At 37.2% G+C, this 27,470-nt stretch overlaps 9 protein-coding genes and 1 long non-coding RNA gene across 14 annotated transcripts in view; 6 read left to right on the top strand and 4 right to left on the bottom strand.

The window, feature by feature from the left end:
* Positions 1 to 97: 97 nt before the first annotated feature.
* Positions 98 to 4,506, bottom strand: LOC137572023 (disco-interacting protein 2-like). The gene is made up of 8 exons (XM_068283789.1): positions 4,080 to 4,506; positions 3,526 to 3,597; positions 3,030 to 3,437; positions 2,404 to 2,801; positions 2,150 to 2,240; positions 1,398 to 1,950; positions 996 to 1,336; positions 98 to 937 (listed from the first exon to the last, which is right to left on the bottom strand). The coding sequence occupies exons 1-8, from the start codon at positions 4,156 to 4,158 to the stop codon at positions 243 to 245; spliced, it is 2,637 nt and encodes an 878-aa protein (XP_068139890.1). The 5' UTR covers positions 4,159 to 4,506; the 3' UTR covers positions 98 to 242.
* Positions 4,507 to 4,592: 86 nt separating this feature from the next.
* On the top strand, positions 4,593 to 5,881 carry wac (wee Augmin). The gene is made up of 3 exons (XM_068283751.1): positions 4,593 to 4,687; positions 5,207 to 5,513; positions 5,581 to 5,881. The coding sequence occupies exons 1-3, from the start codon at positions 4,684 to 4,686 to the stop codon at positions 5,762 to 5,764; spliced, it is 495 nt and encodes a 164-aa protein (XP_068139852.1). The 5' UTR covers positions 4,593 to 4,683; the 3' UTR covers positions 5,765 to 5,881.
* Tudor-SN (Staphylococcal nuclease domain-containing protein 1) lies at positions 5,777 to 11,176 on the bottom strand. Its single transcript, XM_068283750.1, has 4 exons — positions 10,890 to 11,176; positions 8,853 to 9,693; positions 7,044 to 8,479; positions 5,777 to 6,632 (listed from the first exon to the last, which is right to left on the bottom strand). The coding sequence occupies exons 1-4, from the start codon at positions 10,995 to 10,997 to the stop codon at positions 6,222 to 6,224; spliced, it is 2,796 nt and encodes a 931-aa protein (XP_068139851.1). The 5' UTR covers positions 10,998 to 11,176; the 3' UTR covers positions 5,777 to 6,221.
* A 353-nt stretch (positions 11,177 to 11,529) lies between these two features.
* On the top strand, positions 11,530 to 12,664 carry LOC137572011 (DNA replication complex GINS protein PSF1-like). The gene has a single exon (XM_068283776.1). It carries the CDS (start codon positions 11,598 to 11,600, stop codon positions 12,171 to 12,173), a length of 576 nt encoding a protein of 191 aa, XP_068139877.1. The 5' UTR covers positions 11,530 to 11,597; the 3' UTR covers positions 12,174 to 12,664.
* Positions 12,665 to 12,921: 257 nt separating this feature from the next.
* On the top strand, positions 12,922 to 13,966 carry mRpL17 (mitochondrial ribosomal protein L17). Its single transcript, XM_068283775.1, has 2 exons — positions 12,922 to 13,202; positions 13,258 to 13,966. Exons 1-2 carry the CDS (start codon positions 13,005 to 13,007, stop codon positions 13,651 to 13,653), a joined length of 594 nt encoding a protein of 197 aa, XP_068139876.1. The 5' UTR covers positions 12,922 to 13,004; the 3' UTR covers positions 13,654 to 13,966.
* LOC137572013 (uncharacterized) lies at positions 13,283 to 14,840 on the bottom strand. The gene is made up of 2 exons (XM_068283779.1): positions 13,975 to 14,840; positions 13,283 to 13,916 (listed from the first exon to the last, which is right to left on the bottom strand). Exons 1-2 carry the CDS (start codon positions 14,171 to 14,173, stop codon positions 13,870 to 13,872), a joined length of 246 nt encoding a protein of 81 aa, XP_068139880.1. The 5' UTR covers positions 14,174 to 14,840; the 3' UTR covers positions 13,283 to 13,869.
* Positions 14,841 to 17,691: 2,851 nt separating this feature from the next.
* Positions 17,692 to 19,876, top strand: miple1 (midkine and pleiotrophin 1). Its single transcript, XM_068283777.1, is given in 4 exon segments — positions 17,692 to 17,781; positions 17,783 to 18,062; positions 18,198 to 18,377; positions 18,498 to 19,876. Coding segments are annotated over 4 exon segments (558 nt in total). The 5' UTR covers positions 17,692 to 17,706; the 3' UTR covers positions 18,521 to 19,876.
* Positions 19,877 to 20,828: 952 nt separating this feature from the next.
* Positions 20,829 to 27,470, bottom strand: part of LOC137572053 (uncharacterized) — a 34,546-nt gene continuing 27,904 nt past the window's right edge. For 4 of the 5 annotated variants that reach the window (XR_011031519.1, XR_011031520.1, XR_011031518.1 and 1 more), the window contains 3 exons: positions 22,233 to 22,404; positions 21,942 to 22,101; positions 20,829 to 20,951 (listed from right to left, as the gene is read on the bottom strand). This is a non-coding gene — a long non-coding RNA (uncharacterized lncRNA). Of the gene's footprint in view, positions 20,952 to 21,941; positions 22,102 to 22,232; positions 22,405 to 23,014; positions 23,039 to 27,470 lie in introns of those variants that run through there. The other variant, XR_011031521.1, reaches the window with a different exon arrangement.
* On the top strand, positions 22,332 to 25,010 carry miple2 (midkine and pleiotrophin 2). The gene is made up of 5 exons (XM_068283833.1): positions 22,332 to 22,455; positions 23,506 to 24,005; positions 24,110 to 24,247; positions 24,380 to 24,586; positions 24,647 to 25,010. Exons 2-5 carry the CDS (start codon positions 23,522 to 23,524, stop codon positions 24,673 to 24,675), a joined length of 858 nt encoding a protein of 285 aa, XP_068139934.1. The 5' UTR covers positions 22,332 to 22,455; positions 23,506 to 23,521; the 3' UTR covers positions 24,676 to 25,010.
* ttm2 (tiny tim 2) lies at positions 25,082 to 26,516 on the top strand. The gene is made up of 2 exons (XM_068283832.1): positions 25,082 to 25,460; positions 25,626 to 26,516. Exon 2 carries the CDS (start codon positions 25,633 to 25,635, stop codon positions 26,476 to 26,478), a length of 846 nt encoding a protein of 281 aa, XP_068139933.1. The 5' UTR covers positions 25,082 to 25,460; positions 25,626 to 25,632; the 3' UTR covers positions 26,479 to 26,516.

Raw genomic sequence — 27,470 nt, 5'->3', positions numbered from 1 at the left:
AACAGTCATAAGTCCATCGCGAGAGCCACAGACAAATACTAAACCACCAGGACCAAGAAACCCCAATAGCCCAGATCGTACATAATATTCTTCCCCTATGGGTTTGCAGGATGTACTAGTAACTGTACCTGAACCCGTGCCCTCCTTGGCTTGCTCTGGATCTTCAAGTAAGGGTTGAACCTTAAATGTTGAATTCGTCATACCATCTAGCCCGAAATAATTAGCCCCAGTTGAACCACTGGTTACACATATCTCTCCAACCTGATCTGTCTTACATAGCACGGGGGTCCTTCGGACCGCACAACTACCATTTGTGCGGCAGGCATGACTTGACCGCAGTCCTGCAGAGTAAGTGAAGTCAGAGAATCTTCGCTATCCACACGTACGACGCCATGAGATAGGGCTGCCATCGAGAGTACGCCGCGTCCTGTAGCAGACTGACTAAAACCACCAGCTGATGACCGCCCCGGACGACGCAGTGAAACAGTAAACACTTCCGAACTACTAGCACAAGGACAAATTGCATCAGATCGCAGTCCTTTGCTTTGAAATACATTTAAAAACTGATCGCATGATGAAAGCGACCAGGGATTTGCACCATCTGCCACCAACAACATGCGAAGTGAAGATAATGATATATCCTTATGATCCTTTGTGGCCAAAAGACCCCAATGAAGATCACGACTTTTAACCAAACAACACGACGCCCGATGCTTTGTAATTAATTGCATCCAACTTGAGGGACGCAGCTTCATGAGAGCGTAAGGTATGAAAATTACATGCATTCCATTTAGTATAGAAGTCAGAACTGCATGCCACAAGCCGACTTCACGCTTGAAATCTAGCACACAGACAATAGTTTCCCCTTCGGTATAATGGCACGCCATGGTTAGCGCGCGGCAATGGCTAATCATGGCAGCACGGGTCACTGTGACACCTGTAAAAAAAAAAAACAGTATGACGAATGTGTATAACAATATTACAATTTCACTCACCCATTACGCTGCCTTCCTTATCTGTGGTATATTCTATATATGCAGCAGCCGTGTCGTCAATACGTAAATTACCCACATTGAAGTCTTTTGGCGGCTTAGGTAAGTGTTCCGTAACGAACCATTGTAGGCGGGGCCAACCTTTTAATTTAGCTATCTCTCCCGTTGTTGTCGATTTTGGTAATCCTTTGAGGCATGCCTCTGAAGTTAATGCCACGGTTATGCCACACGAACTAAGCAAAAATCCTACTTGCTGTGGAGGTGTATCGGAACTGGAAAGAGGCAGCTCAATGGGTAACGGTACCAGTCCACGAAACATACAGCCATACCAGGCTGTTATGAAGCTGTGAGTAGAAAAAAAAAGTACTAATTTTTCTCATAGAACAGTATGTGCATATATCTAACCTTAATGGGTCATTATTGGGATATACCAGTGCCACACGATCCCCTGCTTTGAGTGTAACCTGTTCAGGTCCTTTACTAAATATCTTGGTAGACAAAGCGTAAGCTATTTTTTGTGCACGTGAAAAAAGCTTGCCGTAAGTCAAAGTAGTGGTAATCTTTCCATTGGGATCCAAAACTGTTGCCATGGAGCTTTTAAACGAATTGGTGCCATAGCGCTGGACAGCACACTCTAATGTACGTGGAAGTCCAGCTGGGATAGAAAGCTGCTCTCCTTGCACTGGATTCATGGTGCTGCCCTCGGGTTTGGGAGCGTTTGGATCTTTTGTATTAGCAGCAATCTCCAACTCAATGTCATTGTCCTCATAAAATTCGGGTAAAGGTCGTCGTTTCGGACGTTTTAAAGTGTTAAGCAATTGTTGTATCTTGGCAGAGACTTTCCATTTGCCATTGACATCAGCATCGTTTAGTTCAGTTTGAGAGACATTAGCATACCGGGTAACTCGATCGGCAATGCGATGTGCGTTATTAAATTGAGTGATATCTGGGGCGTTGTCTGATTAATAAAAGACATGTAACAGCAGGGTTATATTTTACATTTGTGAAAAATGCTTACATATTATTCATATCTACATAATATGAATATATTTAATTGATTGAGGTCATCAAACTATTAATTGCAAACTCCTTCACTGTGCATGTTTGTGAGTATGTTTTAACTTACTAATAACGAATACTATGGGAAAAGAACTTACAATGTTTTTGCTTATATGATTTATCAGAGGCATCTACATCACGCTTGTAAGCAATAGGAGGCGAGTCTGTGCTCGATGTATCCGATGTAGGCTGTGTTATAAATTTAAATGCCATAAAAATGTAATAATAATATTGGAAGTCTAATATTACATAAGTATATATACATATATGCACATATATATTTTACGTTATAAAACTATCACAGTTTGTATAATACCTCTTGGTTCGGGAGTCGGACGGACTTGCTACTTACCAGGGGTGGCAAATTCTGCGGTGGGCGTCGTTCGGCAACGCTGCTTGAAGATGGATATTTCTGTGAGTGTGACGTAGTTTGCGTGGGTTTAACGTCATGTCGTTGTAGATGTTGTTGCTGTTGAGATATCATTGATGATTCTCGAATTGGTGGCTTTATAATGGGCTCCTGAGGTAGCATACTATTGCTTATATGATCGCGAGGATAATTGTATTCTTTGTCGGGTGAAATTAACTCTTCGGGTATAGATTCGTCATCAGTCGATGAATCCAATTCATCGTGGCAACCTGGAGGACTGCGATTAAGCACCGAGGTGCGTTTAGAAGGCATCGGTAGACTGGGTTTTGGACGACTCTTAAGAGCCGCTAAGGCCTGTTGCACAGCCTCTTGTCGTACCTCTGTAAACAGTTGAAAAAGAAAATTTTAGTTAATTAACTAATTAATTTAGCATTAACCCATTCCATTTAATATGGGCTACGATTTTTCTTTAGCGCCTGCGGTTGTATTGCAAGCCTTAACTTTAATAATATGTTATTGAATTTTAATTATTTGTTATAAATTATATAATCATTTAATTACATTATATTCAAATATATAGAAAATAATACAACACAAAAAATACCTACCGGAATGATATCGCTTTTCATTATGCGTTACTTTGCGCTGTGTGCGCCGCTGTCTATGTTGACTATTGTTGGCGGTAGCCTGTGCTTGTGACTGATTTTGGAAGCCACTCGGTTCTCGTGTGTTCTGGTAGCCGGGGTCACCCATGGCTCCACCTTGTGGCCGCATATTTTCGTAACCACCGACACCACTTTGAGGTGCTGAAGATTGCTGATTATGAAAGTCAGACTTTTTGGAATGTCTTTGTTGTGATGATGACAGTGAAGGAACTTCGGATACATAACTGTATCCTTCACTGGAGATTATAACGCCATCATTGTTGACGTTAGTGTTGATGATGCTGTTGCTATTATTGACATCTTTGATGTTGTAATATGGCGGTGGTGGATTGCTCTTTGCCTTGTCCACATCTTTGGATTCACCATTATAACATCATATATGAAAAAAATTAACTCACATACATATTAGTTATAAAAATTGTGAATCAGTAATAATTACCTTCGTGTTTCTTTAGAAACGGTTGCAATAGCTTGGCTCGTTTCTTTTCGTAGCCTTTCTGTGTAATGTCACCTAAAACGAGATACCAGAAGGCATAATAGTTTATACAGACTTGTTTTTCTTATTTATTTATTATTTTTTGCTTTAGGTTAATTGAGCCAGACATCGACAAGTTTAAAGTTTATGACTGCTTTGTATAAATGCATGTATGTACATACATACATATGTATGTATATATAAAAATATATGTAATAAAAACAAAGTTTATGACTGCTTTGTATAAATGCATGTATGTACATACATACATATGTATGTATATATAAAAATATATGTAATAAAAACAATATAATGTAAATACAAAAGAAAACACACAAATAAGCCACCGACGCCAGACAATAATCATAAGAATAACAATAGAAAATATAAAACTTAGTACATTAAAATAAATTAACACAACTGAAGTAGTTGACAATTTGCAAGAATCGCTGGGTGGGGGTAAGGAAATCCCTTAGGGCTTGGATCCTTTAATTTGCATTTAAAAAATATAAAAGTACCTTCTGATAGCTCCAAGTCTAATTCAGCTAGTTTTTCACGCACATCCACGGGCAGCGACGAAGAAGCATGCTCAGACATTTTGCTTTCGCTGATTTTCCTGTTTTTCCTTAGTGGGTAGAGGTAGAGTTTTTCTTGTTGGGCACAGCACCAGTACACACACACTCAATCGCCACCCACACCACTACACTATAAATCCACAAAGAGCGTTGTGCCGCAGCTTTCTTACTTCTTTGTTAAAATTCAAATAACCACCCGCTTATTAGTTTTCACATTTTGTTTGCTTGCATTATTACCAATTTGCTGTTTTTTCAACAAATAAATCTCTTTTTTTTTAAACCAAGACACTTCCTAACAAAATATGTGCAAGATTTATTGGCCCCCGTCTGCGGGGTGGGGGGTGTGCCGCTGCGGACATCGAGTAATGGATGCCAACTAGTGCTGCCAGAGTGCTAAAGAAAAAAGTTGCTTTTATCGATTATCTGAGCGAAGGGTTGATAAGTTATCGATGCCTTTTTGCCGTTTTCAACACAGAATTTTTTAAAGTCAATGTAAACATTTACGGAGAAAAGAATAAAAAGAACAGATCGTTCCAAATAGGCCGCTATGGGTACGAAATATTGTAGTTTATTACCTCTTCTAGAATTACACCAACTAAAAAGAAGATCAGCGATTTAAAAGCGATCCACCGGGTGTGTAGAATATATGTGTATTAAAAGTAGAGCAGCGAAATGATGATGGAAAATTGCGGGAATTTGCAAGAAGGTTGAAAAGTATGGGACACCAAAATTTATTGATTGCTGACCATAAAAGCTATTTGGTCCGGTCACAAAACAAAGATTCATGGTTTAATATCTAAACGGAATACTGATAGAAAGTTGCAGAAAGTTTGCCCGAAAAGGAGTAGTTTGCGGCAAAAAGGTAGAAAAATGGTTCGAAATATCATCAGCTAAGATTACTGAACACGGAGAAAGGAGTCGCATATACATATGCACTTTGCTAGCACACAACAAGCTACTACGCCTTCGCAAATAGTTAAAAGTACCAAGAGGAGATAAAGTCTAAAGTGTAATTTTACTACGAACATGAATTTTGTTTATTTAATAAGTTACTACATATGCCTTCGCAGATAACTTAAAGTACCAAGAGGAAATAAAGTCTCTCAAAACTCTAGCTGACCATTACGAAGCCCAATTGAAGTTGGTAAACATTGAACTTTGCGAATTTAACGGGTCCGAGTTGGACATCCTTGAGGTGTGCACTGGCCTGCAGGCAGATTTATATATACACGACTTGAAAAATTTGCATGAATTTTACTACGAAAAAAAGAAAGATGGCATTGAGCACAAAGTCATAGTTATGCAACAGACTGCTGGTGTAAACGAGTTAAAGACTGTCATAGCCGAAACGGACAAGGAAATTGATATTTTGGAGCGGTGAGTCCAGATGCCTGAATATCCCTCCAGAAGTTAAAATAACACGGCAAAAAAATGTTTCCCATAGATTTATTGAGACGGCTAAAGCACGTCGCATTCCTGACGCAGAGCTTCAGCAACGAAAAAATCATCTTGAGGCCACAAAGCAAGCTCTGCTAGACAGACAAATATCCCTTAAAACAATCAATGAACTTAACTTAGATGCTTTAATGGATAAAATCGATATATTGGAACTGGAAGGAAGCAAATGAAAGTCTTGGCCATTTTTATAATGTATATAAAAAAATGATTTTAATATATCTGTGTGTGTATTCCAGTAATGCAAAAAAAAAAATTTTACAATAAAATAAAAAATCAGCAAATTTAAATTTGAATCCAGTGTTTGGCTATAGGCTAGAGATTTTTTACGATTACATTGTATATTTTGTTTAATGGATTATATTATCATGTTTTTAAAAACAAAGAAAAAAGTGAAGAAATTTGCGACGAATTCCCAGTTTGCTTAAAGAATACAAAATGTGTTCCATGCTATGCTCCTTGTTTACTTCGTTTCTCAAATATGTAGGTATCATCGGTTTATTTCCAATGTGGTTAAAGATGCAGATAGAATTAGTAATTTCATAATCATTAAGTTGTTGCTTCTTGTTGTATATATAAAGGGCGGGTATGTGGCAGACAAACATTTCCACGTTGCGAACCAACTCGGAATTAGCGGAACTCGGGCGCATCATCCTGTGTAATATCGCCGTACTTCCAGATAGCCAAATGCGATGCCAAAGCGGCCTCCTGTGCGGCCCTATATTGATCCACCAAATCCTTTAATTTGCGCTCGCGTCGCTTCTCCGCTAGAACAAGCCCATCGGCAACCAATTGTTTACCGAAGTCGGTCTTGGTAGTTGGATCATGCAAAGTGGCCAAATTTGGACCTCCAGGAACCTTCAGTTCAACATTTAGTTGTACCTTGTGGTTTAGAACATCGTCAGAGAAGGCACGGAGAGCTTCCTCCTTGTCTTCATTGTCGGCAGGCAGGGCGACCAAAGCCAAGGCATATTCCGTGGCATGCGGTTTCTCGCTACTGAAGGCATGTGGTAAAGCTGCCAAACGGCTGATAGGCAGGGTCTGATAAATATAAAACAGGTTAGATTTTAATTTTAAACAGTTATATAAGTTGTAAATGATTGTCGATTCCCATGGCCAGGCGCCCTGTCAATTTTGGAGTGCCCCCAGCAACGTGCACACTCCTTGCTTTTAAACAATTGACATCTATTTCTATTTTGGACAGACAGACGAATAAATCAAAAAATATAATCCACTCAACTATATTTGCCATTTTAGAAAGATTGCCAAATGTCTGCCCGGGAGTGCGCACATTTTGTTGCTGTAGAGTTTGGATTACACTCATATTGCCACTGGCTATGGTCACATGGCGAAACGTTTTTCATGTGGCAAGCTTATGACTCATGCGTTTCGCTTTAAGACGGAAACGGATCTAAGGAACTTGCAAAAGGAAGTATTAAACTTACGACTCACCTCCTTGTTACCGTAGTCGATGTAAAGTACGCTGGCATTGTTGCCCTGAATGCGTTCGACCTTTGCACGATACCACTGATTGTCGAAAGTAAATTGAGCTGCTACCAGATCACCGCGCTTGGGTGTGTACGCACCGGCAATGGGGGGATTTGACTGGAAGTCTGCATGCAACTTGCTCATCAAAGTCTCTAACTTCGGTCCATTGTCCACGGACTGAGCAAAAAAGGTCAATGTTTCGGTAATCTCAGTGACAATGACGTTCTCATAGTTGACCTTTCGTTCAACAGGAGCCTTTTCATCTTTTTCCTCTTCGATAACTACCTTTTCCTCAGGCACTTGCTCCACATAGTTTGCCCAGATGTTCTTCTTAGCTGCCTTGGCGCGATCCTCGGCGCTTTTCAGGAGACGATAATATTCAGACTTCTCAGCACTGAAGTGGACTTCGGCTAAGCCCTCCTCCACAAGAGCTACAGAGAGATTGACATTACCGTCGGTCCAGAGCCACCCGATAACCGAGGAACCAGCCTTGTCGGTGGTATCAATGTGTACAGAAACATCACGTTGTAGGACGCGCTCTCTGGTAAACGTTAAAGCATCATCTCCAAAAGGCTCACCCTCTTGAGCTGGAACACCATTTAGGGCTGGACGCGAAGAACGAGGGCAGGATATACCAGCAAGTAGGAACGTGACCAGGCAGCTATCTTTTGGCACAAACAGACGCAATCGGGACCCACTGGCGACAAACTCAACAATAGCTTCGGTGCGCAGCGCACGTTGCCACGAGGGCAAATACTGCACTTTGATGCGGGAATGGTCGACAGTGAGATCGTTGACACGCAACGTGGCATTATCCTTCTTGGTGTACAGACCTTTCAAGCCCTTAATGGCCTGCTGCTCGGCGGCAATCAACTGATCATAGGCAGACGAGCGTTGATCATCATCCTGGCGGTAACGCACACAAGTAGCCAACCCTTTGGCTACCATAGCCTCGGCTACATTCTGGCCGCCTATCAGGACTGTATAACAATACTTCTCCGGGAAGTTCTCACGTGCCGGTGAGATGTAATCTAGGTTACACTGAACCTTCTTGTTGATGAGCTTTTTACGCAAAAATTCGCGGGCTTCGAACATATGAGGGATCTCGTAGAGAGGACGGTAGTTCTTGCCCCGCGGTGGAGCTTTGACCATCTCCTCACCATCCGCGCCGACAACAGCTCGCTGATCACGAGGAGGTCTTATAGATGAAAAGAAGACCTTTTTTACTTGACCATTGGCAAGACGCACATTGACAGCATCTCCGTTAAAAACTTCTACCACAGTGCCAGCAAAATCTTTTTCCTTCGAGTTAAAAGCAGGCGTTTTGGCCTGATAGTCTTGCCATTGGCGTAGACGTTTCTCCTTGGCAATTCGTTCAGCCGCGCGCAATTTATCGGCACCTACAAATATAATATAAAAATAGAACAAACGGAATAGCGATAAAAAAAAAATGAAGGAAATGAGCATTATAGATCGGAATGATGGTAGAACAAAAGAAAAAAAAATCAGGTTAACTACGGAATATACATATGTTGACGGGGTGAAATGAACGCACATTGGTCACATTGTAATACCACAGCATTCTTGGAGTCCGTCTTTAATATAGCAAGCAAAGGAACGCAGCAATGTGGCGCAACAAAAGGCTTTGAGGCCAAGACGGCGCTACGCTGTAAGAACCAGTTGCAAACAATTCAATAAATCGTTCAAATGATGATGTATGAACATGTTTGCCTCGTATTTTATACACCACAACGTACATTTGAACTGGCTTACCTGTTTTCATTACGGCCATAGACCAGTCGACACATTTGGCCAACCCTTCACGAAGCAGGGATTCCGCTATGTTTCCTTTGGGATACAAAATGGTGCCAATAAAGTTGGAGTTATTCACCGATTCAAGACGAATTTCCACGTCACGCTGCAGCAAGCGCGTCTCCACATAGTAACGTGCCTCGTCAGCAAAGGGAACCTTGACAGTAAGATCAGGCTTACCATCTGCGTCAAGCTTCACACCAGGACAGCGAATCCCCGATATCATTAACGTGATGTAATGGAATTCAGGAAGCAAAAAGGCACGTACAGTAGAACCGTCGCGTACATGTTCAATAATGGCTTTCACCGGTTTTCCATCATATATTTCCACTATATGGACTGGATTTTCGTGGGACCATTTGATATTGCGAACCTTGTCAATAGCATTCACATTATGCGACCATTTGCCACGACCAGCGGCCCGAGCTTGATCTTCTAGTTCAATAAGCGTTTGCTGTTCAGCAGTTGGGCGTCCTTCACGGCGAACAGAGACGAGACCTTCGCGTACAATCGACTCCACAACATTTTCGCCAGTCTCCTTGTCTTTGCCCAACCAGACAAAACCGTATTCCCGATTCGAATTAGCGGGTTTGTCAAAAGTAAAGGTCACCTCCGCGCCGATTAACTTCTTACGCAGGAATTCTCTCGACTCCCAAGCCCAAGGCTCATCCTTGGTTTCATCGCCACCAGCACCTGGCCGACGAGCCAATTTGGGTGCCAGAACATGAGAGAAGGTGATCTGTTTCTCCGGAGGTGGAGCACCTTTGGTGGCGCGTATAACGACGGTATCTCCAGAGAGTACCTGGAGAAAAGAGATATCATTTGAAATGGTTTCTTTTTAATAAAAACTTGAAACACGAACTCTGCGACTAAAATGAGGTTAAAATTCTAATTAAATGCTCCCGAACACGTGCCCAGGGCACATGTTCAACTGAGAGTACATACATACATATATATGTACATATGCCCAGATGGCGCTAGTGGACAGTCACAGGGTTGCAAGGGATAACAATTGCAGCGATATAACGGAAACATAAGTAGATACATGCATAATGTATATATATACGTATATATACATACTCGCTTACATACATGTGTATGTATGTACATAAAAATACAAACAATACTCTTGTCATTAGCAAAATGAATTCAATCAACAGGTTCCATTGAACCCTCTTCATCGATAGAAATCGAAGTGAGTAGCCTACAAAAATGTTGCTAGACGTGTGCAATGCCAGCGTCATCAATTTTAAATCTAAACCTGCTACCAAGCAGAAGACGGAGGCTGATAAGTCTTATCATAAGCCAGTGCACGCCCGATTTTTACATATTAAGTCGCAGGAATATTTCATATATTAAACGACTATAGCATGCGCGAGTATGTTTCGTAGCTTGCATTAAACAAAGTCCATCAGTTCTCGCTACAATAATGGCTATACATATACATAATAAAATGAATAAAAAAAAAATAAAGAAAATAATTATTTTTTAGCGGCTATACGAGGTTAGGAACGAACCAGTCTTGTGAACCGAAACCGAAATACAATTCACATTCTACAAATGTACATACATAAATAATTTCGTCACAAAATTTTTTAGCTTCGCCAGATGTTGGGGCAAGAGTGTAAACCTCGAGAAATGAAATAATGCCGGTAAATGATGACGTTGACCAGTCTATCTATACTACACAGCAACACACCCATACAGATTTGTGTATATATACACACACCTATAAGTGAATGGAGCCTGAGCCCCGCCAGCGAACAAAATCTGCCAAGTTGGCACCTTCGTGCGCCAGCGTGTGCTACGTGTCATACACACAGAGTTGCACTCGACTTTAACTCGTCGTCGCAACCACATTTGCCACGCTTATGATAATACTATACGTTCATACGGACCTAGTCCTCGCCCAATTAGCTTCTTTTCATTAATGCATTAATTAATATTGCAACACTTTATATTCGCAACCGCCAAAATCGAAGACGAGTTTCGACTTACTTGCTTCACAATGCCGGATAATGTCTTCGCAGCGGCGACTGCCACTGGCGGCGCCTCTTTTGCTGCTCCGGCAGCTGCTGTCGTCGCGGCCGAGTTAGCTGTTGCCATTTTTTTTTACTTTAAATGCGGGTGCGTTTATTGCCGTAAAATTACTAAAAGGGCTGAGTTCCGTTCCTAGCGTTTCGTTGTTTTAAAGTGCGCCTAACACTGCTTTTAACTTAATTAAGTTAATTGAGTATGGAAACGAACGCACCACCGCACACAACAACAATTCAATCACTTCTGCTCAAATTTTCACTTTAGAGATGGACTAAAACTAAATGATATTGTCCAAGCCCGATAGATTTTAGTTATCGTTTACGAACACTGGTAAAGTGCGATATATCGATTTTTTTTTTTATCGAGTCGAGCCAATATTGTTGCACACCCGTCTCTAGCCAAACATTCCGACTTGCTAGTGATGGGGAATGTATCGATTGCGTTGTGGTATATCGATTTTTGAGATACCGTTTGCAAACACTGATAAATTAACATTTCTAGTCGAGGCGAGCCAATATTGTTGCACTCCCTTCTCTATCCAAACTTTCCGACTCGCTAGAAATGGGGAATGTATCGACTGCGTTGCGGTATATCGATGTTAAGGATATCGTTTGCAAACACTGGTAATCTAACATCTCTTGTTTTAATTGCACAAGCCGTTTGAATAAAATGTTTGGCGACAAAGCATTTGATTTGCTCAAAGATCTAGAACGGTCATCTCAAACTATTCCTGCTTTTGACGACGACGGCTTGCGACAGGTACTGGAAGAGATAAAGGCCATCTTCGAAGAGAACGTCGCCCAGGCTCAGGCCCAGGGACAGGCTTCCAGTTATACCCTTTTGCATTTTCGACACGCAGCATTACAACGCAACAAACGTTGCCTCCTAGCCTATCTCTATGAACGGTGCCGACGCATCAAAGCCCTCCGCTGGGAATTTGGTCCAATAATTCCAGATGACATTAAACAGGCACTCTGCGAGCCGGAGATCCAGTTCTTTAACAACTATTCTAAATCTCTTGCAGCATATATGCGTTCTATAGGTGATACTCAAGGTATTGATCTAACTAGCAATTTGCGACCGCCAAAATCGCTGTATATTGAAGTGCGTTGCATTGAAGATTATGGTAAATTTGAGTTGGATGATGGCGAAGTAATACATCTGAAGAAGAACAGCCAGCACTATTTACCAAGGGCACAGGTGGAGTCACTGGTAAGGCAGGGAATATTACAACACATCTCATAGAATTAAAACTAGGAAAAAATGAGCTAATTCCTTGCAGCTTTACTGATAATTTATTGAATCAACTAACTGTATTTATAAAGCGTACATGTATACATACATATGTCACATGGTCCTGGCCTAAATGAAAGTATTGTTTTCACACATCGTAGCAATCTGTCTCTGTTTCTTTTTTTTCCGCTGTGTAAAATTTCGCTTTAAATAATTGCCTGATCATCGAAAGGTGGAACATTAAAATCAACTTCAACCACACTTGTCATAAACATATTAATGTTGTCGTTGCATCGTCCGACTTGATGAAGACCTGTTGAAGGAATACCAATCGCCTGAAGGCACAAGTGTGCCTGCCAACGACTTCAGGCTGAGACAGTTCCCTGTTAGACTCAAGCTGACCGCAAATTGAGTAATTATTTTCTAATGTAACGAATTGAAGCTTTTTTAAGTGTCCTTTGTTATAATGTATAAATAATAAATTTATGATGGTACTAAGTATACATATGTAACTAAATAAAGCTTGTATTAACGCTTTCTTCAAAGATCAATTGAAAGTATATATATACATATATAAGTACATAATAATAAATTCCCCGGAAATGACTAGTTACTTTGTCTTGTTTTTTTTTCAGGCTTCATTTCATTTCACATTAAAAAAATTCAAATATTTAAAAAAAAAAAACATTCGATTTAAACTATCGATTGCTAAAAATAGTATTTGGCGCTTCAGAGTCAAAATTAAAATAGCGGGATTTTAGCCACTATTTGGTCCCAGCTGTAAACCTGTCCATGCTTTGTGAATTTTTCATTACGTGAATTAGGTAAATTTATAATGAAAAAATGAATCAAGCCGACGTGAGTAAATTAATATCACAGCTTCGCATTGTTGTGCGACCCAAAAACCGCAATTTAAAAAATCCCGACGGCCCGGAAGGCCGATTGCTGAAGTTGCGCAAAACTGTTACCGCTTTGGTAAAACATGAGCGAATTGAGTTATATTATAATCGGGCAGATGAGGCCCGTGGTTATGCCGAACTGGTGAGTTTTCTACAAAAACATTGAGAGTTTTATTTATGCTAATAAATATTTGCAGCTAATTTCGAATGCCATACGTCATGGGGACCGACACAAGGCGACAATGGAGTTAGCCGATTATTGGCTGCTGGAAAAGCAACTAGTACATAAACTGTTTAAAGTGCTAGTCCCTCGGTATGATAATTATAATGTGTCATACACTCGCATGTATAAAGCTCCACGCGATTATCCGGGAATGTACTACAAAAAATCGGTACTAGAGCTTCGGGGAAACCCGTATCCTTCACTATGTGGGGATCAGATACAAAACCGTAATCTATTGCACAATGTTCTTCTTGACGAGGCGCGTAAAGAATTTCGTCGTGAGAAAGTAGTGGGTTTGGCAAACAAATTGAATGTCACAACAGAAGCAGTGGAGAAGTCATCAGATACTAAAAAACCAACCGCAAAATAATAAATAAGCTTATGCTACAAAATGTATTTAAAACTATTCATTGATCGGTCACGATTTAATATGAATATACAGTCTAAGCAACTAGCCAGAACAAAAATCAAAACTGAAAAAGGTAAACGCCAATTGGTGTCATAGTACGAATATCAGTCTTTTGAAAGAGATGGCTCTTTAGTAAATTGTATATCAGTACTATCAGATTGCAAACATCCGGTCTTGTTAGAGCTTGCTGACATTGCAATGGCTAAAGAAATCATATTTCCAATCTGAAGATAAATAAAATAATGATGGAGCACTGCTGTTTTATTATTCTTAACTACTCACTTTTACCAGTAAGGCAAATTTCACGCATCATATCACAGTGACTGTAGAAGAATTGATGTTCGTTTGTATAGGTTGCACATATTGGTTGGAAAGGATCGCAGTTATCAATGGCTTTGCAGGCTGCAGTATTTTCAAGCAATGGTAAGGATAAGGAAACCACGCAGAAGAGAAGTAGCACTACCCAAACTTCAGTTGCCATCTTGTTCGCGTAGTGAACCAATTTGTTAATTTTAGTTTTCCTTGTTGATAGCCATACAAGTTCCCGTTCTAGCGGTAAACCCCAAAAAAAAATCTGAATGACTGCTAAAATTGTATACTCGCAACATTTGCTGATTCGCGCACAAAGGTGGTTTTTCAACTGATAATCACCAGGGAGCTTATTTGCTTCATATCACTTGTCTGTTGCGTTGGTTGCCATGACAATGGTCCAAGTAACAATAAGCTTTAGCTTTTGTTTATGTTACTCCCGGAATGTTGCTTGTTCAACTGACTGGAACTTCCACTCAAACCGTTTTCTGATGGTAACGCTGCTAATGTTATTGTCTCTAATTTTGGCGTTGGCTTCTGAGCGGAAATGCTGAATCGGAAGCTAGAGTAAAGCAGATGCAGGTGCATATGAGTCACAAACTAACTATGGATTATACTAATTAGCTGTAAGCGAAAACTAACCAAAAAACTACATACAATTATCAGAAATGTCTGTTATGGTGAAGCTTATAAAAAAATAATTTTCTCTCTTTCTAATTCGGGCGTTTCTTGTTACTTTTCACGTATACATAAAGATTGTTTTGTGAACATAAAACTCATTTACTAAATGTTAGTTCTAGTTTTCGCCTATCTGTAGATAATGGAGTATTATAAAGAATATTTAGTTTCATAGCCCCTAAAGATTCCCCTAATATATTTATATATTAAACAAATACAGATATCTTACAAAATTCTTTCCAATTTTTAAGATACGTTTCTCAAGGATTTCTTAGGCAACAAGAAATGTATTTAAACTCGATGTGACATACATATATACATAGGTTAGAGCCATACTTCATACAAACGAATTTTTATTTATATATGTATCTTTCGGCTTCTTTAAGAACTTATTTACATGTATACTTTTTAAGAAAGTTTATTAAACCTGTTTCCATTTTTTGAGTCATAGATCTATGTCAATTAAAGACTTGCTTTTTTTTTTATTCATTAGTTTATTAAGTATTTCTGTTTTTATTGGTGCTAAATAATTGCACCTTGAAACTTATCCCTCGTAAGATACTAAATGTACATACGTACATACTCATATAGAAAATGCCGTAGGTTGCCTGCGTGGCGAAGGCAAACTCATTTTCAAATGGGCAGTATTGTGGGTGTAGTGGCGGATTAGGTGATGGTGTGTGGGAAGTGTGGTAGTCTGTCCTTAGTCTGACCAGGTGACATAATTACATTTGCATTATTAAATTTTATGACAGAGGCTCAATAACGCTTTCATGTTGACGCAGAGCAATTAAAAACTCAAAATGATCTGGCTATAATGGTGGAAGAAACATACTACATATGTACATACATATATGTAGGTACATATGTATATGTACATATATTAACATATGTATGTACATATGTACATATGTAGGTAACAGATAGGTCCCGGGTATGAGCCGGTGCTTCTTTCGTCACTATAAAAGATAGATGGTTTAGGCAAACGTGAAACTGAATATCTAGTTGGAAAACTAATTTCTTTACACAATATTTTACCAAAGACTGACATAGATAACAGGCTTGATGGCACCGCCCCTGGGACGGTACAATATATTCACATAATATACAAACATTTTTTTTTATACAGAATTTTATTTTAGATTACTAAATACGAAGAAAACTTTCAAGTGTGTTCTATCATATTTATTACCTCGAAGAAAAATAGAAAAAAATAACAACACAGGTAAAATTAAGTGTTTATGTCTTGATTAACCTAAGAACTACATAAACTTTGTTGAATTTTCATTCTATTCATTTTCATATTGTGATTGTGTTCATGGTGTCTTACAGGACATCTTGCGGTGCATATTTGTTTTGTAAGGCAAAAATTTGTTATAAAGTTATGCTTTTTTCATGGGACATGTACATTCATATGTACATACATATGTACATATGTATATATGTAGACATGCACATTTGTTAGTTGGAAAAAATCACTAAAAAGCTAAGAGCGAGAAAAGAAGTTCCACAGATGAGGAAATAACTAAATGGAACTACATACATACATACATATGTACCCAAAAAAAAAAAAAAAAAAAAAAAGTAAAAAATAACCTCAAAATTATGGTAAAAAAGTAAATGCAAGTAGCATCAGCTCATTAAACTTCACTACATGTGTGTCGAAAAAACAAGGAAACAGGACATAACGGCAGTTGCCAGAGGATGGAGACTGAAATAGAATGTTGAATATTTATTGTGAAACATGCGCAGATCAATTATAAAATTTTGCAATGCTGCGCATTCTCTTGGTAACCAAGAGAGAAAGTAGAGAACAAATTCCTACAGGATATATTGTATACGTGGCCTTTTTTGCAGACCACTGACTGTCTTGTCATTTAGTTTGAAAGAGTCGCGCAACGAGAACAGTTGATAAAATCTAAAACCAACCGCTGTTACCGTCATCCGGCGCTTTGACTATACATATCTCCATCTTAAATTGACTCAGTCACATCCCTGGAGTTGTGTGCGTGTGTGCCACAGCGTTTTTGTGTGTATATCGGTTAGTTTTTTGTATTTGCGTCGTGGGTTGGTTGCATGAATGCCCAGCCATTTTAAAAGATTTTTTTTTCAATTAAAGCCTAAAATTTAATGATTGAAAGAGTGATCAAATTTAAATCCATTCATTAAACTTTGTTTTTTTTTTTTTTCTGCTGTGTATAGAAAACTCTTATAATCAATCAGGATAATTGTGTCGCTTTGCTAGTGGTAAGAAATATGATCTTTTCGCACTTTTTGCGCATTTTTCCTTTAAATATTTTCAAGTTTCATTGTAAATATATAGTATAGCTTTTTTTTAATATGAAGAAGTATCTATCAGAAAGAATACGAAGGGCGAATTAGTTTCGTGAGGAACTCAATTCTTTTCTTTTTATACAAACATTGAAACATTTTTTGACTAAGCCAATTTTCTAACAATGACATAAGGGTTCCGATCTTTTAAGGTCTATACCCATTGAGGGGACATAAAAATTGCAATGCGCACAAAGTGCATGCACACAACGAGCAGCCTCAAAAATTTCCGGCTGCAATTGTGGGTGTGTGACGACAGAGTACGTGAGCGTGTATGCCTTGTTCTTGTTGTATAACAAAAACGCAAAAAAGCATGTATGTATACATAACTGTGTACATTTGTATGTATAAATATGTCTGGATGTACATACATACATACATACCCACTTACAAACAGTTGTCAATTGTCAGAAAAGTATGCAGTAAAAAATAAACACAAAACAGCAGCCATACATGCTTTCTAATGGAGCGCTTGGCTGGGTGGATGTATACACACGTTTCTATATATAAAATTATGTATGTATATGCGTAACTGTGGAGTTTTTTATAGATTAACACTGAGTTTCGCAGCGAATTCTAATTTTTGATCACGGTTTTCTAGTTTCTGATTTAATAATATTTTGATTTGTATTTTTTTGTGGCTTGGTTTTTTCTTGTAGTATTTTATCAATCGTCAATTTCAGTCATAGGCGCATCATGAGAAACAATTGCAACGCAATTTTTTTGGCTACATTTGTAACATGGTCAGCCATATTGTGCGGCAGAGTTTGGGGGAACTACAGAGGGGCTAGAGACACCATTAGCTCTACCTGTATCTGAGCATACACTGCCTACCACAGCCATACAAGGCGAAGTGTGGGAGGAAGATGATCACGAAGTGTTAATACGCAATGAACGCGGCACAAAGAATGATGGTTTGTCCTGCCGCTATGGCAAGAATCCGTGGACAGAATGTGATACGAAGACCAACACCCGATCTAGAACATTGACGTTGAAAAAAGGCGATCCTGCTTGTGATCAGACACGCACCATCCAAAAAAAATGTAAAAAAGGTAGGTTTTCTAAGAACATATGTACATATGTATGTAAGTCTGCCAAATACATTTGAAAAGCTCTTGTTTGTAGCTTCCATTTTAAAGCGAAATTTTTGAAAAATGATAATCACTTTTACCGTTTATATTTAAAAGCTTGCCGGTATGAGAAAGGCTCTTGGTCTGATTGTGCAACTGGACAAATGACTCGTGCTGATAAGTTGAAGGCGAGCAGCGATCCGTCTTGCGAAGCAACTCGTATTATCAAGAAGAACTGCAAGCCCGGAAAATCCAAGGATAAGAGTGCTAAGGAGCAGCGTAAAAACAAGGACAAAGGTTGTATGCCTGTTATTTACTAATTTTTTTTTTTTGTAAACCTGTTTTTTTGTAAATACATAACTTTAAATCAACAAATAAAAATAAAATTTAATTATTTCTTCTGTTTTTCTTCAACAGCTGCTCGCAAAGGACGCGTTTAATTAACATAATAATACCCGAAGCATTCGTATGCCCAATCGTTTGTTTATATCCCGGAAACCAAATATTTTTACATTGATCTCCTTTTTTGTTTAAGATACAGATTCAAAATACGCATGCATATGTTAAGCAACAAGATAAATGGTAACAAATTAAATACAAAATATTAAACAATTCCATTAAGTGTTGTAGTTTGGTTTCCATGCAAATGCGATACCATTATAGTAAAAGGCCAACAACTATTTTATGGAAAGTATTCAACATAATACATACATATTAATGCCAAAAATGCAAAACATATATTCATAACTACATACACATACCTATTTATTTGGTTATATATTTGCTAATACCATAAACACTTACAAACATTTAATCAAATTATAAATACTCAAAATGGGCGGTTGCCAAACTGAAATCTAAAGAACCCATAAAATTGTCAAACAATTAAAAGTCAAAACCTTTCCATGAAACTAGTACGTTGTTCTTTAATTGAATTTTACATAAAATATACAACATTTCACGAAAACCAATACAAAAAATAAAAATGTATGTAAGATTTTTCGTGAATAAAAATATCAGCTTCTACATTTGATCTCAAGAAAATCAGAGAACGGTAAACACATTATATAGAAATATAATGGAAACAATTAAAAACAAAAAAAAAAAAAAAAAAAAACAAAACCGGATCAAGTTTGTCAAGCATTAAAAAGAAGAACAAAAATAAAAACACTTAGTGTAAATATTGTAAAAATAATACAAAAATATTGAATATACCTAAAGACAGTGGAAGCGAACAAGCGATTTGGATAAGTTGTCCGAGTTGCTTTCGTAGCTGTTCTTTATTTGCGATTGGCATTTTAAATTACATTTGAAAAATAAATATCATACACATAACCTTCAACTTCATTGATACAATTGATATTAATACATAATCACTCATACAAATCCACACACACATAACTCTCCCATTCCCAAGTTGTATTGAAACAACAATTGATGTTCTAGGAAATTGTCATCATCTTCCTCAAAGAGAAACCAAAATACATATATAGTATTCAACGTAAATAAACGACGTGTAAGACTATCGAGCAGTTGGTCTAGCTGATATATATTACATAGTTCAATAATTTTACCATTACAAGACAATGGTTTGTCTTTTTAATAAAGAAAAATATTAAAAACAAAACAAAAGAATATTTAAAATTAGTATGTTAGTTACGACTTAATGTATTTGCATGTAAGCAGTTTCTACACAATACTCATATTCGATAATACCCGCAAAACCAAAAACAACAACTAGAAAAAGAACAACTCCACTCTACAGTAAAGTGGCAATAAAACGTATTTAACTGAAAGTCTTTCTATTCACATATATATACAGACACCCATACAATACAAGGAATTCCTAATATCAAACTTCGGTACATTCTTGCAGGTCTTGAAATATTTATTAAATGCTTAAAATCAACTATTTTGGACATCGATTGTGGTCTGAGTTCTTGTAGAAAAAAGTGTGCTGAGAATATACTATATTGTACTTTAACTAGAAATGCATTTTGCAGGGATATAGAAAGTAACAAAACTCATCTTTATAAATATACATACATACATATGTGTATATAAACTAAATAATATTATGAAATAATTTTTCATTTTATCCCATACATTTTTAACTATAAATGCAGTTGTCATCCTTTAAATTCCACACTTGTGTTCAGAATTTATATGGGAACATACATATGTACATACATATGTATGTACTTACATATGTATGTATTTGCGCGTGTCTATATTAAATTAACAATGATTAAAAATATATTTTCAAAATCTCCACCTTTAATTACAATAATTTGCATTGTTTAACAATAGATTAGCCAATTTTGCCCAAAAAAACATTTAATTTGCAAGTGCAACAGTCAAATCGCTGTTAACTGCCTGTGTAACACAATTTTTTATACAAAGTGTAAACGAAAAGAGTTTTATTGTCCTTTTTAAACAAGGCATCGTCTTTTTTCGTTTGTTCACACAGCAGAGTGTAAGAAATTCCCCTCAAACGAATTCATACAAGTCGGAAATAAAACATTATTCAAAAAGGACTTTCGCTCATCCAGGGAGGACTTGCGCGCACTTAGTGTTGGTGCAAGCGAGGAAATTATTTATACCCCTAATTACAGCACAGGCGCAACAACAGGAACAAACGAAAATAAACCAATTTTTGCAAATTGTAAGATAAATAACGATATATGCATAGGCACATACATATGTATGTACGTATGTATGTACATGCATTTTAGAATGGTGTCTGGGATCTTCTGTAGTTCTACAGTTCTATTCTTTAGCCTGTCCACGCGGCGGACCCTTGTGGATGTCTAATGTTTCAGTCAATATACATACATACATACATATGTACATACGGATGTTCCATTGGTACTGGACGAAAAGAGAAAAAGAAAACCACTCAAAACTTGTTTTGATTGCTCAAGCGCTTGGAACGAAATGGAAATGGGTGAGAGAATATACTCTTACACAGATACTGATGCAGGCTCTTATATGTATATTTATACATATATGTATGTACATACATTCATATGAATACACTAGATTGCTAACAAATGTACATACATACATTTCTTAAGAACTGTATTTTAAGGACATTTTGCTATTATTAAAAATTTTAAAAAAATAACATGTTGGGCCGGATGTGATGGCTTATTAACTCATTCATGTTTGCATATGATAACTAAAAAGATACACACATACATACATCTCTGGTTGAGCTTTAAAAATATTTTCAAGTGTATTTGTGTGATTATGCACATAATTACATACATATGTATATATTTATACAAAAGTATAGATACATATGAACATTTACATATACATATGTACATCTATTCAGATTGATGGATGGGTGAAAGAGTCAACATATGTACATACATACATACATACACATTGATAAGCTTTATGATAAGCAATGTAATGGAACAGCTACACATGCATGTGCATATGCATATGTAGATGTTCATACATACATATGTATGTGCATCATTCGAACACAATTACAAACATAATTCAAAGAACATTTAAATATGTATGTACATATGTACATATTTTTCAAATACTTACATATGTGCATATGTATGTTTGTGCATGTCAAACAAATTCATACCGATAAATTAGTGATTTATAGCATGCGCATACATACATATGTACATATGGATAGCTAAAGGAAGTTAAGAGTAAACAATCACCGAAAATTGTGTAAGTTTCCAGCCGTTCTTCCAGTTCACAAACCATATGTAAAGTAATCATGTATGTGTATATGTACATACATATATCCATGTATGCACTACTATATGTACATACGTAGTATGTATGTACATACGTATTTTCGGTTTGTATATACCCACTCGTACATACCTCCACTACATTTTAGTATCGGCTGCCGCCGTCTGCTGTTTATACTCAGATTTTTGAGTGTTGCTGGTGCCCTGTCTCTTTTCCCTCTTTGCCTTCTCCATTTCCAAGTATGGAGAAATACACAGTGGGCAAAAAATCAAGAATCTCAAATTCATACGTCCTAAAATCAGAAAATCAAATTTTTAAGGATTCATTTTAAATTTAATATCTGCAAAATTAACATTTATTCGAAAATTTCAAATCACTTTTTAAGCTATACGCCAACCTTTTATGTCTTTTAGGTTTTCTTACCTCCACATTTCAAATTTCTTTTTCAATTTTAACCGCTGGAAGTCCAGGCGATTCCACAGTGAGCCAAGTTAATTGTGCCTGATGTCGTTGCCTTTTTTGTTTAGTTTAACTGCAGCACTGGATCTGGACTGTTGATCGCAAGATTTGTATTAAGCAGCGACATTTACAATTTCTACAAATATATCATAGAAGGAGGATATGAACACATTTTGTTATTGTTTGAGTGAGTTTCTTATGACCGCTTATTATGGTTTTTGATTTTTTTTTGTTTGTGAGGAAGATGTGCGCGCGCAAGGTACCCCATCTCCCGTTTCATTTTTGGCTAAGGCTACCGAAATCCAACTTGTAGAAGTTGTAACCTTGCCTGAAAGGCATGCACTTATGTATGTATGTATGTACATATGTATGCATTTAATGATACATACATATGTATTTGTACAGTGTGTAATCAAAAACTACTTATACTATGTATAATTCTGGCCTTTGCATAAATACTTATACTGTGCACCAATAGATTAGGTGGTCATAATAATGTCACCGTAATGCATAACATGCAGATTAAACAGTTTTTGACCCCATAAAGTATACGTAAATATGTATGTATGTATATATTATTGTTCAGCAATATATTGTGGCAACCGTCACAACGATTCACCCAAGCCAATTCGCCCATTTGAAAAAGCGCTTAGCTTTCATGGTATAAGTGTCAAGAGAAGCACAAACTTTTCATAAACTTATAGTTTCTGTTATAAATTAAATAAAAATAAATAGCCAACTTATACGTTTAAAAGTGCAGAGTTTACCAGTGGCGGCGCTACAGTGCTTGTAAATGTGAGTCAAATAGCTTATACTTAAAAATGGTATGCGAAAATAATTTAATACATATGTACATACATACATATATGTATGTATGTACAGATTTGGTGTTATGAATCTGAAATAGTTGTTTTACATAGTATATGGCAAAGCAAAGTACAAAATAATGTCAGTTTCCCCCCTCGCCATAAATGAAAGATTAAAGTCCCAATGTTTAAGTAAATCCGCTACTGCATTTGTGTCGTAAAATGAGTTTTTAGGATGGGTGGGATTTTGTTTCCAGAATTAGCTCATGCACATGGTTGCCAGATGTGGATACCATCAGCAGAATACAAATATTTAAATAATTTTGGTACGAATTTCAGATTTTTGTTTTAAATAAAGTATTTGGCTTATGTGGGTACTGCTTAGCACAGAAACGACTAAACAATGCTACATGTTATTTCCTATATTTCAGGTTTGAGTAATAAAACATGAATCTCACAGCGATGACTATTTCCGCAATGGCGGTCCTGCAGTTTTCGTTAATTCTGCTGTTAGTGCCAACGACAGTGATTCATGCCGAAGAGCATGATCAAAAAGTCTCCCGCAGTAGTGCTCGACTGATTTTAAAGACACGCTCCGGGTTTATTCTCGAGCGAGAGGCACGCGGAGCTGTTGGTGTACCGAGCGAGGCTGGTACACCACCTCCTGCGTCTAGTAGAGAGAACAAACGAATTAGGAATAATAAGAAATCTAGCAAGAGGCAAGATCATTTGCAACACGGAGCACCATCGACAGGTGGACGCAAGTCGGGGTTTAAGAAGCTAAGCGATAATGGCAATAACAATTCGCAGCACAATCGGCAAATTATTAAACAACAGCAGAAGCACCAGCAACAACACTCACAGCAAGAACAACAAGATGGCAACGAACAGGGGCTTAAACCAAAGGTTAAGACTTCCGAAAATAACAAGTGTAAGCATCGAAAAGTTTCATGATAAAAATAAAATAAAAGTGCTGTATGACAATAATGAAATACAACTATTAAATTAAATGCGTCTTTTTTGTCATTGTAATAGCATCTACCTGCCGTTATGCCAAGAGCGTTTGGTCGGATTGCGATGGTTCAACAAATATGCGCACGCGCACCTTGTCTCTAAAGAAGGGTGAAGCCAATTGTCTTCCCACTCGAACCATACAAAAGAAGTGTAAAAAAGGTACGTGGAGTGCTAAATTTGGTGCTGTTCTCGATAACAAAATTGAATTTTAAAATGCTGCTTGTTAAAATCGTGCAACTCGTGACATTTCCTTTAAGATATCCATAATTTGATGATCAATTTTTTAAACAGACTGTCATTATGAAAAGGGCGATTGGTCAGACTGCATTGCTGGACAAATAACACGTGAGGACAAACTAAGACCTGATTCATCTACAATGGGAAATGGGCAATGTGATCCCGTACGTACAGTTCATAAAAAATGTAATCCGGGTGCCAAACAAAGAGGCGTTGCAGTTAACCGTAGTGGTAACAAAGAACGTAAGCGCAAGGAAAAAGGTGAAGGATTTCTAATATTAACTAAATTGTAATTATAATAAAAAAATTTTCAATTCGCAGGCACGCGCCGCACACCGACGGAAGTTTAAAAGGTCTTCAATTTTTTCATACAGAAGGAGTTAAAACAAAGCGTAAAGTACATATTTACATACATACATATGTATGTACAAATGTACATACATATGTACATACCTATGTTGTATGTATGAAAATGCGCATATGTATATGTATGTATAAGCTAACGCAAGAAAATGTATTGCTTGCTTTAATTTAAAAATCATGAATTTTTGTAAACATTTAAGAGAGCAACAAATTTCCACTTTTGCTATTTTCAATATAAAATTATACATATTTTTGACATAATTTAAAGCATTAAAACTGTGACAATAAATATGAGATGAGCGAAAATGCAAACAAGCGCTAACATGTGGAATGTGAATTATTTTAAAACAATGAGACATAAATAAATAGGTTTATAAATCTAGAACTACTGAGTAATGATACAAGCCCTTGGTACATACATATGTACATACATATGTGCATTGGGAATGGCCTAGCGAAACAGAAAGAGACAGCGTGATTATAAGAGTTTGAAAGATATTTTTTTGTCTTTATTTATAATAGAACAAAGCAACTAAAAATTCATCAGTCAAACATCATAATCTCTATTTCGACGAACACAACTAAACAAAAAAAAAAAAACATTATAATTTTGTCCGTTTGGTGTTAAATACAAAATGTAATGTTTAATGGTGACAACTTCTTGAAAACAATAAACAAAAACTAAATTTAAATAGTTAATTTTTGAAAAAGTTACTAAATTTTGAGTGACTGCAAAGCGATCGCCGGTCTGCTATACAAACGGTAGTTTCTGGTAAAAATCAAGTTAATATATTACTTGTCTTTTTTTGTGATTGTTGTCTATTATGAATAACCCATTTTACAAGAAGCTGCAAGGTCAATTGCAATTTTCAACTGACTGTCAGCTGTCAGTAACAGAGATAAGAATACTAACCTTGACATCCCGTCTTTATGTCAGTTATGGTATGGTATATCCGTATTCAACTTTAGTCTATTTGGTCCAACGTCGATTTTCTACATTCGAAAATACCTCATGTTATTCACTATCTAAACTTGTGCCCCAAACCTCTTTTCATTTAAATGATGAAGAGAGTGATATTCAACATAAACTCAAAGAGGGGGAGGCCCGGATACGTATGATGACTGGCTTCACCCTTATTGGAATTGGTGGCATTTTCTTATCCTTGGTTCAGCAATACATGTTCCGTATATGGATGACACTAAAAAACTTTCATCTGTGCATTCATGAAACATCCATGCAGAAACTTTTGCCCGATCCCTTACAAGCTCCATATGTTCAGCCCTTTTATACTTTGGTATTGGAGATAAAGGACGTCTTAATGCACCCTGATGTAACCGGATTTAAGAAGCGACCAGGACTAGACCATTTTTTAAGGGAATGTGCTAAGTATTTCGAAATTGTTGTCTATACCACCGAGCAGAGAATTACAGTATTTCCATTGATCGATGCCTTAGATCCGAGTAGGTTCATTATGTATCGTGTAGTGGGAGATGCCATAAATGTCACCGATAGTCATCATGTAAAGAATCTCGATAACTTGAACCGCGATCTTAGGCGTGTCGTTGTAGTAGATTGTGACGAGAATTCGATGAAATTACATCCATCCAATTTCTGTTTGATTCCTCGTTGGTCTGGCAATAACGACGATACTGCGTTGTATGATCTGGTGTCTTTCCTGAGTATGCTGGGTACCAATGAAGTAGCGGATGTGCGCGAAATTTTACACAACTATAATCAATTTAGCGATCATATTGCTCTATTACGAAAAAATCATCACACTCTTAACTAACAAATTTAGACTAATAAACTGAACCTTGCTACCTTTAATTTGTATTTTTTTGAGATAACTTTTTTTTTGTCAGTTAAGTGGTTGACTTGGGAGTGCCAGACCAAAGTCTGTCTAATTTTACCAGTTTCAATGCTTTTTCGTAAGCTACCAATTTTGAAGTAACATCTTTTCATCTAAAAAGAAATTGGTCAAAAGAATGGAAAACAATCTACGACAGAGTAAACGCATCTCAGTATAAGTTCCCTTAGTTGTTTTGGCAACATGTTTCTGAACTTGTAGCCTTCCCAGTCTTTTCTCAGGGTGTCATTCGTGTTTTTATTTTTTTGGGGCAGTTGAATTTTGGTAATCCAAAAAATGGTTTATCGACTGACAATCATCAAACGTTCATCACCAATTTGGTCATGCGCATAAATGTAAGGGGAAATTGGCAACATTAAACTAAGTTGAAATGTTGCTGAGATATGACATATGTACATATACATACACATACATAATAAATCACAAGCTGCATACAGCTGGTCCAAATACATATGTACATAGTTAAAACTCTAGTTAAAAGTTTGCATTTCGACCACTATGCTGTATTGTGATTTTTCTGAGAATTTAATGTTCTTAACAAATTTTTCAAAGCTTGCCTAATATATTTGTTCTATTAAATATAATGTGTACGTATTGCAACAAGTCAGCAAGGACAAGCACATGTTTTTTAATGCGATTTAACTTTGAGTATGAGCTTAATCATTACAAGTTCAACATAGAAGCGCATGCGCAGGGTTTCCCACATTTTTACATTCAGTAGGTAAAGGCGACGAAAGGACATATGATGCTCAGCATCATATTGCAAGAGAAAAAGCTTTGGTTTGCTTATGGGTACAAAATGGCAAATATAACATTTTCTTCCACATTTTGACTCCGCAAAAGCTGTAGGGATTGACGCAGCGTATGAGAACTTAGTTTAGTTTACGTCAAACGAACGCATCCAGCGTTAGTCG

Source organism: Drosophila tropicalis, unplaced genomic scaffold (assembly GCF_018151085.1).
Source record: "Drosophila tropicalis isolate 14030-0801.00 unplaced genomic scaffold, ASM1815108v1 contig_169, whole genome shotgun sequence".
NCBI lineage: Eukaryota > Metazoa > Arthropoda > Insecta > Diptera > Drosophilidae > Drosophila > Drosophila tropicalis.
This window is presented reverse-complemented; position numbering and strand designations above follow the sequence as displayed.